This window comes from Prenolepis imparis, unplaced genomic scaffold (genome assembly GCF_030444845.1).
Source record: "Prenolepis imparis isolate NDT839.2.m4 unplaced genomic scaffold, iyPreImpa1.0 SCAF_5, whole genome shotgun sequence".
Taxonomy (NCBI): domain Eukaryota; kingdom Metazoa; phylum Arthropoda; class Insecta; order Hymenoptera; family Formicidae; genus Prenolepis; species Prenolepis imparis.
Window position 1 is genome coordinate 3,966,406 of NW_028141163.1, and position 16,040 is coordinate 3,982,445.

A 16,040-nucleotide genomic window follows, 5' to 3' on the forward strand; every position below is an offset into this window, starting at 1 on the left:
TCGTAAGGCGCGGGCGTTCGTGTACCTCGTATGTAAACACGTTGCAGTCTATGCACTATGCAATCGCGGTTAAGAGGGGAAGTAACGAGAGGAACCGCGCCAAATGGGCGAGCGTACGATATAACAGTCGAAGCGAGACGAGAGACTTAGCGAGGCTGCATCGCTGCGAGTGATGCAGCACGGGTGCTAATAAGACTCGCGTGGAACAATGTACACTTTGTCGATAATGGGAAGAGAGAGAGAGAGAGAGAGAGAGTATATAGTCCGTACTTTTCTCGATATCGATCATCTATCGTATTACCGTTATCCTTTGATGACCGGACTCTTTTACGCGACGCAGAACTGCTCCAGGACATCGGTCTTTGTTAAATTTAGAATTGATTTTGCGAGATAAATATCTTTATCGGGTATGAAGCGTTATTCGTTCTTCATCGTCGATGTCCTCGTTTCATTTTATACAATAGTATCGCGAAGAAATACATGGCGTTGAATTGACGCACACACTTTGAACACTATGTCTGTGACCTCGCAATTAAAAACCTTGTCAAGTTCTCAGAATTGAATTAACCGTTAAAATTACGTCATTTCCCCTAACCATCTCTCTTGTCATCGTTCGCTTTCGCTGTTAAGGGGATTAAAGTCAGTCGGAGCTTAAGCGGGACAGTTAACGTTTAATACGAGTTCTTCGAGATGGTCGGTTATCTCTCTCGAGTTTTCCCCTCGGTGAATTTCGCCGGCGAAATTTCAGATTGCCATCGCTGTCGTCATCGTCGTCCGACGTCGTTTCGTTGCGTCTTTCGTCGAAACGATGGAAGATCCCGATGAGTCAGACGGAATTGCGTCGAGTCAAAATAAAGGTCGAACCTGAAAGAGAGACGAGAGATATTATAGCATCCTTCTTCAGCTTGCGAGTCGACGGGATGGGATTTCGTCCGGATTTACGATGATGTGTTCGTGCATCATCATCATGCATAGTCCGGAACTGGCTTCATCGTCTTATGTTCGTTAGATATTATCCGCCATTCTCTTTCGTCCTGCTAATTACTAATTAGACCGCATCTGAGATGCATACGCGAACGAGAGCTTTTGAAATTTATCGCGAGACCGAGGTGTCCCGCTAAAAATACCTCTTAAAGTCGACAAAGAGCGGAAAAGCTCTTTGCAGCTAGGAAATAGCCCGTAAACTTTGTCAAAACAAATTTTCTACGTTGTTTCGTTTATGCGACGCGCATGTTAAGTCTAATAAATTATTAAATAAAGTAAACATAAATATATGCGAATAAGTTAACTATATCAATAGATTAATGCATGCGTGATTTTGTATTATATAAAGTATATAAAGTTATTTTATTGTAATATATTTAATTAAACAGAAAAATGTTTATTTCGATATAATGATACGCGAAACTTGATATAAAACGGTATTTTATTTCAATTAAAAGATAAATTTATTGTTTAAATCAAAATTGTTTAAAGGTACTCGAAAATTGTTATAAACCTTTATAAATTTTAATATCTCTCTCTGTTTTATTTAAATTTAGAATGCTCTTTGCAAAAGAGCGAGTACCTATATATTCGATCGTCTGACCAAGCGCGGTTTGCATCACTTACGGCGAGCGCCGTTCGTTCTGACCACAATTACGGCTATACTACTTAAGTAGAGTAGTGTATTCGGTATAACGTGTATGTCGACCTCGTCTACTTAAATTGGCTACTTTTCATCAGCAATGCAATCGAACGCTTTTTTTCTCATTATTATTTTAACGAGGCCGTGTTTTTCTATTAAATGCGGGACGTACTTTTGATACCGATAATTTGATGACATATTAAACATTTCGATTATATATACCTTTTAGTGTGATAATTTTTTAATATTTTTTATTTTTTATTACACGTTATATGCGCTTTAATGACAAAGATATATTAAGATTCGATAATAATAAATTACATTTAATTAAAAAAATTGCAAGATATATATTAAAAATTCTTATATTAAAAATAAATCTTATATCGTTCGATTATATGTAAATAGAAAGTAGCGCATATATAAACCTATTTTTGAAAGTTATAAATTTCAAAATAAAATAAATTTTAAATATGAATCACCCTTTCAAAATAAATTCTTCTGAAATAAACGATTTGCGAACTCTCGAGACAATATCGAATTTTCAAAACACGAATAAATTTGACAAAGTTCAAGTCGACTATTGACTCTGACATATGTGTTGTTTTTTTCCCGCAGGTGGAGGAGATCCGCGAAATGATAGATAGGATCCAGACGAATGTGGAAGATGTGAAGAAAAAGCACAGCGCCATTCTCTCCGCGCCGCAGACCGACGAAAGTGAGTTTAATTTATCATCCTGTATTACTTATCCTATACTTCTTGCGCATACAACATTCTCGCGAATACCGGCAGCAGCGAGAGCTCGGTTTTACGTTCCGAGCGACAAAAAGCGGGATTCCGTTCAGTGTGAAAATGGTCATTTCCGAGGAAATGATTTGTCGTCATAATTCAACGGTCGATTTGAGGATTAAATCAAACGACAAGCAGCTTGTTCAAATATTAGCGCGTTGTGTACATTAATAATGACGCATCTCTATTTACCCCGCGTGATTATTTATCTTGTTTATCTCGTCATTATTATATATATATATCTCTCTCATTTATATTTGGCAATTATTTTGTCAATGTCAGTATTCGCTTCTCCCTCGGAGATCCCTACATCGATCGTCAGGCGCGAGAGTAAGTGCGTCCGAGATGAATCAACACTTCGTTTCCAGGTTAACCGTTGATCTTTCCTGCGAAACTTCTCTTCCTCATCGGAGAGCCCCTCGCGCTACGAGTCAAATTCAAATTTGCCCACTGTACATAATTTAGGAACTTATCCGTCTTTGCCGGAGTCGATTCACTCGACATCGGCGCGCTTTCAAATCGCCGTGTTAGTGTTGCCCTCGTTCCCTCTCCGTTGTAATACACACTTACATCCCGCTCATCCGGACGTCGGGTCCTGAATATTTCATTCGACCGCGAACGCATGCGTTACTCGCCAAAAAGCATTTTGCCGAACACACATTGCGCCAAAATCCGATATTCCAGAGTGACATTTTATTATTGGAGCACGGTGATATGGAACGGAATCGTTCAAACTCCAAATATATCGTTGCATTTCGAACACTATGAAGAATTTCGAGATTTATCGAATTTCAGATACATACATATATATATACATTGTATATATATTGTACTAAAAAATGCAGGATTTATTTCTAAATTTCCGATATATAGCTAAAAACAGTTTCAGCTGATACAATTAGCACGGTTAGTGATTTAACCGCAATTTGATAAATTAATTAAATAACGATATTCTTATATATGTATATACATTTTTGAATTAATTTGCGAATGATAAGGATTGATCCGATGAGAAAAATTCATCAAAAACGGCTTATTACCTATATAGTAGCTATTGAAAAGACTTGAGCGAAATAATTTCACCGAATTATACGGCGTAATTACTCATCGCGAGAAATGATTCAAAGAATTCGACGTATCAGTAGTTTCACGCAAAGATAATCGAGTCTCGATATTCCGATGAGCGTCGAATTCAATAGCGGGAAGGGCAATGCAGAGGGGATCGGTTAAGTTTGAAAAGTGGCTGGTGGAGAACTCTGGAGAAGAGAGGGTAAATGGAGTGGTGGTAGCATGACCAGGGTGGTCGCGAGAGGGATATAAGAGGGTGGGTGGGTGGAAGACACGAGAGGTACGACAGAGTGAAAGAGAGGGAGAGGGATATACACTGGTGGTAATCGTCCTTGCCCTGGTTGCCATTGTAGCTGCCAGCCGGTTGGGGTTGGGTTGTCATTCCTTACACCTTTATCCCCCTCGTGGCTTCTAACTCTTTGTTGATATGAATCGAATGCCAACATCTGCCGCGGATTAATCGTTAATAGTACTTCCGCGAACTTCGCTTTATTCCTTCTTAGAAAAAGATTACGGATTATGAAGACGGTCGTTACCGTAATTAGATCTCGGAGAAGACAAAAAAATGGTTGTAAATTGCAAATTTAGAATAATTTAACTTTGCAATCATTTTGCTTTTATACGTGCAACCGCGATAATTCATGGATATAAATGGAGATTTTACTTTTAAAAAATCTGCATATTGATTTTGCAATTTTATTAGATATTAAATAATAGCTGTCATTGAATATGTATATTTTTACAAACTCTAGTAATATTTTAAGAAATAATCGATTAAAACTACACTCATTTTTTTTAAAATTGATATAATAGATATTACTTACATTAATTTTTTTATTATAATATATATTACATATGAGACATTATAAAAAAAGATCATACATCCAAAATAACACATCTGTAATTGCAAAAAATTTTAATATCGAGTTACAAAAAGAAATAACATCAGAATACACGATGCAGGAAGAGAAGGAAAATTATTTCGCGTGCTGATTTGAATAGAAATCCGGACAAATGACGTAAATGCAATGCTATTTCTATCTAGAGCTTGTCGATAATTCCGAGCAAGTAGATTAACCTACCGCAACCGAAGGATTAAGTAATATCCCGGTTCGAGAGAGCAATGGCCGTTAATTACTAATTAATACCATGACTTTGCGCATCAAAATTTCGCGCGGTGATTCAGCCTGGGTTTCAGTTATTACACCGCGCGTAATCTTCCCCCGTCAATGTAATACGTCTATACGTCGTATCGGTTTATTGTCGTAATAGTAGGACGCGTATTTCCATAGCTATCTCTGTCGCTCGCGGTCTTTTTTCAGCTTCGCTCTTCTGCCTGCCTGAGAAGTTTTGACGGCAAGGCAGCTAAGCCCTAGATACGTCAAAGAGGTTTCTCCCCGTTTGTTCGCATGTGCACATGTATACCTGTACAAACATGTACGTGCCTCCGGACACTTAAACTTTTATTGCAGTTTTTCGCAACGCGAGACTTAAGTCGGGGACTTAAACGAAACAGCGGCTGAGAAATGAGAATTAGGTGTTTGATAGGATACGCGTGTATTGGACAATTTTCTTAATATATGTACATAGTTACGCACGAAAATGTCGTCAATTTGTTTATAGCTGTGGTTTTCGCGTGGATCGCTGCGAAGATTTTTTCTTTTTTTTTTTTACAGCGCAAGCGAATAGGGTTATCTCGCGAGACGCGATGGGAGATCTTATTGAAACTGGTAGTCACATATACGAAATCGTGTCTTTTTTTCTCCGAGGAATAACCTTATTTTTATGCAGTTTTTATTTCTTTTTTTATCCCCGTTTAGATTGCGTGCTCCAAAGCAATAAAGTACCTATATCGCACATCTCTTTTTCTACTTGACAAAAATGTAAATATAAAATGTAAAAAATATTACAAGTAAAAATCTTCTAAGCATGAGTCGAGAACGTAAAAATATGTCATAATCGCAGGAGAATATTAATTTCATTATCATCGCACAGATATACAAGAAATGATTTTTTTTTAAACAGCACAGTCGTTTTTTATTATTTCATTCAACGCTGAATTGCGAGAGCTTTTCAACTTTGAACGAGAGAAATACGCGTCTCATAAGATAGGAGATTATTAATTTTATTATCATCGCAAAGATGAAGATATAACTCGGATATAAGAAACGTTTTTTTGTTTAACATTACACAGTCTCTTTTCATGGGTTAATTATTTCATTCAACGCCGAGAGTTGCGAGACTTTTTTTTTTCAACTTTGAACTCGAGAAACCAGTCGATAGTGTACATACGTGAACGAGATGAAGATAATCGAGCCTCGTGCACGTCGATATAGTGTCAGTGTTCGCGGCGATCCGATGGAAACGGGTTAAACGGTTTTAGAAACTGTGTCGCTGTGCCGAATGCCTCGTTAGAGGCGAGCGAGCGAGCGGATTACGGGCGATAATGATGACCCTGCGGGATCGGTGTTACGCATTTGTTACGGCGGATAGTTCGATAATCGATCGTTCTCACGTCACTTACGCGCTCGAGGCCGCGAAATCCCTCTTCCTTCTATTCCGAAATTATTCGCGCTAATTCGAACCACCGCCGTCCGTATTTCCCCTTAATACCAATGACGACATATTCGTTAAATATCAGCGTAATGTCGCGCATTGCGCGCGCTTCCGGTGAACGATGGTGATTTTAATTAGTAGAGTTCTCTCTCTATCTCTCTCTCGTAATTTCGCCCCATCTAATTCGCGTTGATTAACCCCGGGAGACTTCGCTCTCGAAATCTGTCCGTTTTCAGGGAAAATTTTACCGTGCAAATTTTGTCTCGTTTGCAATATTTATTATTTTTTCTATAGAGACATTATACATGTGACATATATGTATATGCGATTCTACTGATATTTGCGACAAAAATTTTGCACATCATATTTTTGCACATATTTTATATATTTCTCCAATCAGATAGGAGCGATATTTAGTCGATTTTATTATTCATGGATCAATTATAGGTGCCAAAAACAACTTTCGGTAATTATTATCGCCGCTGCTGGAAAAAGCAAGCAAGAAATTATTCGATATTGTGCAAAAAGCGCAAATTTCGACATAATAATCGTCCCGTGAAATGAATTTTTACACGTGTGTAAAAATAAAAAGGTCAAAATACCTACGATGCGAAAAGATGAAATCTTTCCCGAGCGATCATCTCCTCTCGTACACAGCCCCCGTTTCCAATGTATAATTAATCCGACTCTTTCTCGCGACGTGCGTAATAGCGTAAAGAGTCATCGTCCCGTTAACTGCGATTCGTTTCGAATCGTCGCGCGATTATGTAAATAAAAATAAAAAAAAAAAGAAAGAAAAGGAAATAAAAAATCTCGAACGGATACTCCGGTGTGTGCTGATGTTACAGCATCGATGGCAGACGCCGCACCACCTGCCTTCGCTGCTAAATAGTATATTACGAGAATAGTCCTGCGCTAAAAATAGCCGGAAAAGTCAGTGCGATGGAGAGGCACTCGAGAGTTTACTCGACGCCGCTCATCGATCCGATCTCGTAACCGCCGGCTGCTCTGTATATATCAGCGGCAACGGATGAGAGCGTTTCTAAGCCGGCAACCGCAAAAAAATAAAAAATAAAAACGAACCCTTTGCGTCCGAGATTCATTTAGACGGAACGATTCTTGACGCTCGAAACTCGCGGAACTATCATCCGGTTCGTATGAAATATTTTTTCCTTCGCGAAAAATACGTAAATATTTGTCAGCTACATGGTGCTGGAATAAAAAATAGGTCAACACACATCCCGAATAATGTCATTGAATGTAATGTATAATTTAAGAAGAAAAAAATTTTTTTTTGTTTGTGAATTTTTGTTTATCTTAGCGATAAACGGAGCAATTTTCCGAGCGAACGGAATCTTCGTGTTTCTATCGTACATTTATCGCCAGATGCACTTGTAATCCCCATCTTCTGTTTGACATTGCACTAAACCGATTAAATCCGTCAACGGACTTTCTTCCGAGTAAAATAGGTTTAGTCGGGTAGGGTTAACCTGCAACAGGTTGACGTTGATGGATAGCAGGGCCTAGTGATTGCTGTGTATCCCTCTTTACAAGCCTTTTGCAGAGTATACTCTCGTCCTCCAATTTACTTTATTGAAAAATCGAACTGTCACGAAGAACGAAACAGGATCCGTTAACATCTGTTTAGAATGTCATATTAAAAATATTCCTATCAGAATATCGATATATTTTGTTTTTTCTGTTTAGTCATGATTATATATACCGTATATTCATAAATTCATTTCAATTGCCAAATAAACAACAAATATTGAAATTCGGCGAATGTATTACAACGTAGTCATTTACATATAAAAAAAGAATTTAACGTATGTAGAAAATTGATTATAGTAATATGTCAGAGAGAATTTTGACTCTTGATATTGATATATGTAGGTACATGAGATGTGTTCCTCTATTATCATATTCAGATATATCCCTAGAGTACGAAACAAGTACGAACATTTCGCGGACATTGACATGAACGAATACCGACATAGAAATTGAATATCCTGTATATATTTGGAAATGGATTTGAACATCGATACGTTTGGAACATTTGGGGCTACCGTATCTTGCGGCGAACACATTCACGCTGATATACACCATTACATCACGCTGTCTGTCAACGTGGCAGATGCAGGCGCGACAGTTATATCGTATGCGACAAATTGCCGTGCCAAGCTCAGACGGATAATTCATGCTCGACGCCACCGGGTTGATCCTAGCACGACCTCCTGGAGGACTCACTCGGTTTAATCTCGTGTACGGGAGAATTGCACGCTATTCCAACATGTTACGTACGCGAAGGAATTCACCTGGGCGAATTCTCGCTCGCTTGTAAAAAGTAGTTAAACCTACTTGATGGGAGTTTCTCGCCTAAAGTATTGCAAAATGACGAGTCGCTTCGCGATGGAAAAATTTCTTCCACATATTTATCAATCTGTGATATAGTAACGATTATAAAATCTATATACTTAATTTTAGTGTTTCAAAATTATTTTAAATTTTTGCAGAGTCCAACAAATCGATTTTTAGCATTTGATAAAAGATGTCGATTATGATATAATTTATGAAATGATAAAATTAAATTTTTTTTACAGTTACATGCACAATTGTAGAGAATTATTGAATGATAAATATAACATAGAGAGGGAGATTTTTCACTCGCCGTAAATTATCTCTCGAGACTTGTGACATAAGTATAAAAATTTCGGTATAGTATAGGAGAATGTATCAATTTTAGGACGAATAAATTTCCAGAAAGTTTCGAATGTAAGGCACGTGTGAGATACTGTTGTGAGAAACTGCAATGTACATTTCGCTTTTTTTTTTATTTTTTATTTTTATTATCGCGACATCGCGGCAAATGTTTGTCGTGTCTGCATTTTTATTCGGGAATGTAAACTTTTTGTTTACGGCGCGACGTGTGTATATGTTACAATCGAAGTGAAAGGTGCGCATATCGAAAGGGCCGAATTGGAATTCACGGTGAGTTATATATATATCGCGTCGCGATCAATTAGAGAAAAACGAGAAAAATTTATACTCTTTTCGTTTTCGCGCATATGCACTTCGTACGTGGCATGAATTTATAAGAAAGAAAATAAAATTAAATCGAAAACTAAAATAACTGTAGTGCACAGCGTTGCAACTCGCGAGAAAATAGTTTAAATTCTGAAGAGAATTTCTTCGATTTTTAAATGAAAACCATCGAAAAAGAGTGAAAAATGATCGCCCGACATTCCTGCGTCGCGCAGGACTACATTCTTACAAGATGCGACAGGTATTTTCTGCTCACCTCAAGGAAAAACCGCTATTCGCAAGTATAAGTACTATATGTGCATATCTGAAGGCAGCTTATTATTGTATTTCCCCGTCGACGACGCTCGAGCTTCTCTCTCGCGTAATATAGGAGAAAACGAAGTTTGCCGTGAGATTGAAGGTACGGGGGGCGCGTTGACAAAAGAATCGTTTTAACGCGTGACACGGAGCGACATTGTAATTTTTTATCAGACTTTTACATCGCAGGGCGACGCTCCATATGTGTGCGGATGCGTCGCCGACGTTTTGCGCGACGGGAGAATTTCATTTTCCGGCGAATGTCGCTCGCGTGCCCGAAGAACGGAAATTCCCCTCTGGAATTCTCTCCTCTTCGATCGATCGAAAAGACCTTTTGAGAGGTCCTGTAGTCAGGCTTTTGTACACCGACAAAATGTCGGGATGTCGCGCGGAAGAGTAAGGTGCTGGCGATGTAATTAATCTTTAACTCCTTTAGGAGAGAGAGTTATATACGACATTGCCTCCAGGACCAGGTTCCCCTTTATCGTGCTTTAATTTTAACTAGTAAATAATGTTCATTGTTGTATCATGCGTGGAAATGAGAGAGAAAGAGTAGTCGAAGTGACAAAATTACTTGTCTCGGATGAAAATTTCTACGATAAATTTAATGATCTTTTTTTAACGAAGTTTTAATGGAACACGTGTCTCTTAACTTTTTTGATTAATTTGCAAGATTAAATTTAAGTAAATAAAAATTCCATTAATTCACAAAGTTTACTTAAAATTGCAAGCAGTTTTGTGTTATTAAAATTTAATAATATGAAAATACTATATATATTTATTATTCAAATTTTTATTAAAAAAGATTGGCCGAGAAATGGATCCATCGAAGAAAAGGATTTTACATAGACGTCTGACAATGAGATAGTTTATATAAAATTTGACAGATGCAATACACAACGGATGATATTTCGCCCGACTACGCGAACTGTTTGAAAATCCGTGCGGTAAAAATCGCAGGAGAAAACCGCATAAACCGCGAGACAGATTTGTCAGCCGCTGTCACAGTAACGAGCAAATCGATACGTCCGAAATCGAACGCGCCATAAAGCAAAAGCGCGTTCCTCCTCGGCAAAAGCATTTCGCTGATCCCGTAATAGGTGGCCATAAAACGGTAAAATATATCCCGTGTCGTGAAAAATAAGGAAATATATTTCTCTTTTTGAGTCATTTCTACAGACATTCTATCTTCCTTCTCTCTCTCCCATTTTTATGCTTTTGATATTCAGTGTCGACGAATCGACGATTTCCGCTCGTGATGTCCGATTAGCGTTTCGAGATAGTTACGGGTAGCTGATTGATCGACTCTCTTTTTTTTCTTTTTTTTTTTTTTCTTTCTTTACTTACACTGTCCCGACAAGAAATTGGCTTTTGCCATGGCATCCGCTACACCGACCGGAACTGATCATCTCTCGACCGTTGACAGAAACGAGATCGAATTACTTACAAGACGTAGTTGCCTTATTCGAGTCGTTCTCGCGAGGCCAGGGAAAAAAGAATCGAGATACTTTCAATAGATAGCGCGACATACTGAAAAAAATGATAAAAGAAAAATCGAGGACAGAGAGAGAAAGAGTTACGTACCCGGATGCCTCTGGATTCTCTCTTCCATTAAAAATCATCGTTGCGAAAGAAAAGAATATCACGAAAGACTCCAGTTTAATTAAGCGTCATTAATTAATGCCACGAGCTGCAAAACAATATCTCGCGCGCACTCTTTTTTTTTTTTTGGTCATATTTTCTTTCCCTCTTGCACGTCTCTCTACCGTTTATAATTGCATTACTGTGTCGTACATAAATGTGACATGCCGAGATCACCGGAATTTTTCGTCACGGACGAGTTTATCAATTTAGCCGCGACGCGGTTTCAGAGAGAGATGTAACTCGGCATGCAAATGCACGAGAATGTCTCCCGCACGTACCATCCACCATGCACCTGCATTTGCAACGTAACAATAACAGTCGACGCCGTTTCGACGCGGAATTCAGCCAAGGTTGTTGTAACGAGCGAGACTCGTTGCAGCTCGAGCTCGAGCTAATTTGCGTGCGACGTGAACGAAGTTTACCTTCGCGCGCAATTAGGTCGTCCTCCTCCTCGTTGCAGCGAGGCTGGCAAGTTGGGACACAATGTCGCGCACGTATGCAAGGGCGCTGCTCGCATATGTGTCGTCGTCGAGCGTATAATAATTGAAATATGCCTGTTATCGATATGCGTTTCGCGGTCCTACGCAACGTCACGAGCGTGGGAAGAGATGACTCTGATATAATAATACGAGGAAGCTCTGAAAATAGCGTCGCTTTGCTGTCGTGTCGTTGAAAAATATATCATGTGCGACATTTAATCTCTCTCTGACGCGTGTGCAATCTAATTTTCATCGTGGTTGATCAATTTATTTATATCTGACTTTATGTGATTAAAGTTAAAGTTGGGAAAATGTGTCTCGCGCGAAGATGTGCTCGTAATTTTGCAAGATCCATCTTTGGAATGTGACGTTGCGTGTATAAAATTATTAGAAATTGTCTCGCGTATTTTTTGTGTTTCGCATTCAATTTAGGATAATTTCTATTTTAAACTTTTATTCTGTTTTGAAATATAATATGTTGCAAGTATGAGGTAACAAGAAATTTTCTCTCGGTAAAGCGATATATCGTTTGGTACATAAAATTATTATTATCTGCGAATATCGATCTTCCTTAATGAAAATATTTATATTGTTGTCAAATAAACAGTAGAATCGTGATACAAAAAATTAATTTCGGATAGATGAAAAGAAATATAATTAGACGGAGAAATTACGTAGTCGCGCAGACACATTTCTCCTGACTGTCTCTCTTCTGGGGGGAAAAAAATCTCTGGATCGACTAGGGTGTTCATTCGCGATAGAGACGTCCTTTCGGCGGTTATCGCAGCCTTACAGGAGGTACGCTCGCGTTAAGAAAAATCTAAACGACCTCGTAGAGACACCCGAGAGGGAGATGTCCACACGTTGATTCCGAGCTACTGGCGAATAACGGCGTTTTCAAGTAGAAGAAAAAAGTTTCTGTATTATTCCCTGTGGATTCATTCATAACAATCTCAGTTTCTATCAGTAACATAGACAGATTTTTTTATTTTAGGAATTAGAACTTGATCGCAATAGTTGGACAAGATGAACATTTTTTTATACGTATCAATTTTCACGCTTGATTATTTTGATAACCGTATTTCGGAAGAAAATATTATATTACGTCGTTTTTTGAAACGAACAGTAACGCGAATAATGGGAAATAAATTCTTTTACAATAAAGTACAGCGAAGAAGATTTGGGAATAAGTGAAAAGAATTACTCCGTAAGAGCTCATTTGAAGAGAATTATGTTCGATGTTTAAATTGGAAAGAAATGCTTCGTTACAAGCTACTAATCAAACAAGCAGTCGATAAATTCAATCGATAAATATTGCTCGCGGCTAGAAGAATTGAATATTGCGGTCCTGGATAAAAGACTAGAATTAGCTAATAAGATATATTTCCTTGGCACAATGCAAGACTTGGTGTTTCTTTTTCTTCATTCGATAAGAGAATTGCTAGAGTTTTCTTCTTCTTTACTTATTGCGTTTACCAAATACTATACTTTCGGATTTTCGCTTATTTTCGTCTTTACGAAAAATTTTCTCAACCATAAAAGTTTCGTATTATTGGACGATATAAAAAATTGCATTCAACAGTTCTGAGACTCAATAAACTTTTAACTCAAAAGATTAAGATTTTTTAACAAAATGGCGTATACATATATGTATAATTGAAAAAAATTATCTACATATAGAGATAAGATATCATCTTTAAATATCATTCGAAAATCCGCATGAACTTTCCAGATAATCCAATAAAATTTTCACGGCAGTTAATACACTGGAAATTAGGTCCAGAGGTATTTAATTACTAAAAGAGAGTTAATTGTTAATTATAATGGGAGAAAAAGAAACGATTTACTCTTTTATATATTTTTTTATTAATGTCTTTCTCTCTTTCTCTGCTTGTTAAATCGCTGATAATATTCTAAGATATATTAGGACAAATTAAATTTTTTTTCTTAAGGATATATAAGACAAAATATATTCAATTAATTTATTCCAATTTTTCTCAAGATATATATACATATATTAGTTTGATATGCTTTTTGCGAAAATGTCAATTTGTCAGTCGACATAAGAAGGTTAGATCGCGAATTTAAAGGCGTCTCGATATCATTCGCCGTTTCCCTTTTTCTTTCCCTCGAGTTGATCGCCAATACGACAGAAAAGATATGAACGAAAAATGTCGAGCTGTCTCGGTGGAAATGGCACAATCTCGACTTCGTTGGTCTCGCGACGTTATATAATAACACCATCGATAGACGGGAAATGTTTCGCCGTTTTCTTCGTTCTCCGACGTATCGTGACCATTTGATATCTGTGATAATGGTCGATTCGCACATCGGTATTGATCTTTTTCGCTATTTAGCTGATAATATTATAGCTTGTGGGGTATCGGAAAAAAATTCTATTTTCCATTCTTTACGTATCTCTTCGTACATCGACGTTTGCTTCGTGGCGTTTAAATAATTAATCGTGTCTGCTCTTATGCGCTGACGTGCATCCGGAATGAGTGTTAATATTAATAATACAAAGCCGAACCGGTAATTAGGAACATTCAATTAAATTTAATCTCTTCCAATAATAATCAATAAAGAGAATTATCGTTTGACACTCCTCGTCAATGTATGATTGTTGTCATTATTCGATATTTTAACGTAAAAATATTTAGACATGATATTATTTATTAAATTTGAACTACTAAATACTAAAATACCAACAGAGGTATATAAATCTCTCAGGATATGTATTCTTTTATAACATATTCATTAATTCCGGAGATTAGTTTTTCGGAATTTTCCATACTTTTAAATGTTGCGGAAAATAACATGTTTGACAATGCATTTTTTGCGCTCTTTGAATTGGATTTTGAATCAAGATTATACATGATTCAATTCCAATTCAGTTCCGCGAAATGGGAAAAATATATTTTATAAAATTTTGATTCAACTCCCCGGATGAAGAGAATGAAAAAATGTCAGAATCTTTAGAATTAAAATCATTTCCGATTCAATTGCGATTCAGTTTTACGAATATATGGGAAAATATAGTTTATAAAATGTTAATTCAACTATTGAAATAAGTAAATCTATTTTTCGAAATGAGCTCATAAGTTTTGTGCATGCTTTTATATATAGTTTTCATAAGAGATGCAACCTTTAAATATTATCGACACTCTACTGTACGCAAAACTCTCTTGTCGGGGCAAAACTTTTCAATCAACATTTTGTTTCAAAGCGAAACTTACATTTTCTTATTTCATTCACAATAAACTCGCAATAACATTCCATTCTTCGAATTTCCTACATGACTGGCTATGAAAATCGACGAACAGAAAATATGTGAATTAATTTTACATATATTACGATTGTTGTTGCTTTTAGATTTCGGAACGTTCCGTATCTATTTTCCATACCTTATTTTACCTTATATTAATCTAGACGTAACTGTAATAACTGAAGATTAATTATTTCCAATGGCTCTTTTCACCTCGCCTACATAGACTGTCACGTCCGTTTTGCTCCACGCCGTTTCATCGCGAATGCCTTCACCTTTCCTCTTCTTCGTTATTACACTGAATAGGAAATCGGAAGAAGTTTGCGCCCGCTATAATATACAATATATTTACTAAAGAAAATATCACGGAGAAGCGAAAAGGCAGAGAGCACTCAGAGAAGATGTCCGCGAGAATCAAAACGAACGCACCTGCGTAGGCAGATGCGTGGGTTTGCGGAAGCGAAAGGGTCGAAAGTGTGATATTGCGGAATTGCGCGGAGGAGTCTTCCGCAAATATCTGGGGAGAGGATGAAAGTTTATCAAGCTACGTGTAATTGACTAGTGCTGAATTACGAGCTTGTATGGCGAATTGATCCACACGGATGAGAGTTGTTTCGCATTTCTTTTTTTTTTGAACGAAAAAATTTATCGAAATCACGAGAGAGAGAAAAAAGATCGTTTTGATTGAAAAAGTGCGAAGGCTCCGAGATTAACGAATCTAAAAAGGAATTGAAATAACTCGTGTAAAAATTTTTGTTTTCGCGAATTCTGTTTTGAAGGATTTAAATCTGCCAAAAAGTGCGAAAAATCGATTTTCTTCGTAAAATCAAAGAGCACAATTTGAAAGTTGTGTTTGTTACTTGAAGTTGAAATGGTTGCTGAGTGTGTTTGATAGCGAACTTCAAAAACAACTTTGAAACTTCGTGAAGATCAGGCTAACAAACACAAATGTGCGCAAGTAGTGTGTAATTACGTACTACAGATATTTCGCTATATAGTTGTTACATATATATATAATCGTAATACCTTTTTATTATTTCATTTTGATATAACTTTGTCTAACAAAGAATTAAAATTAATTTTTTTTGTCTACGCCCTGGTTATATATAAGGTGAAAATTTGAGTGTAAAAAATTAATCTCTTTCACGATGTGACTTAATATTTTTTTGTTCATTTATGCGTTTTTTAATAATGTAACCTACATTAGCCCTTTACACGAACAAATTTAAATCAATATTGGATACGCGCATAGATTTATTTCATGCATAGCTTTTC

At 37.0% G+C, this 16,040-nt stretch overlaps 1 protein-coding gene across 7 annotated transcripts in view; it reads left to right on the forward strand.

Annotated features, from left to right (window-relative positions):
* Syx1a (syntaxin 1A) overlaps positions 1 to 16,040 on the forward strand; it is a 75,729-nt gene that overhangs the window by 14,971 nt on the left and 44,718 nt on the right. For all 7 annotated transcript variants that reach the window (XR_014425410.1, XR_014425412.1, XR_014425409.1 and 4 more), the window contains exon 4: positions 2,243 to 2,342. Coding sequence is in view for 2 of the 7 variants with exons in the window: in XM_083038915.1 (XP_082895041.1) it covers positions 2,243 to 2,342 (100 nt within the window). In the remaining 5 variants the exon portion in view is untranslated. The remainder of the gene's footprint in view (positions 1 to 2,242; positions 2,343 to 16,040) is intronic.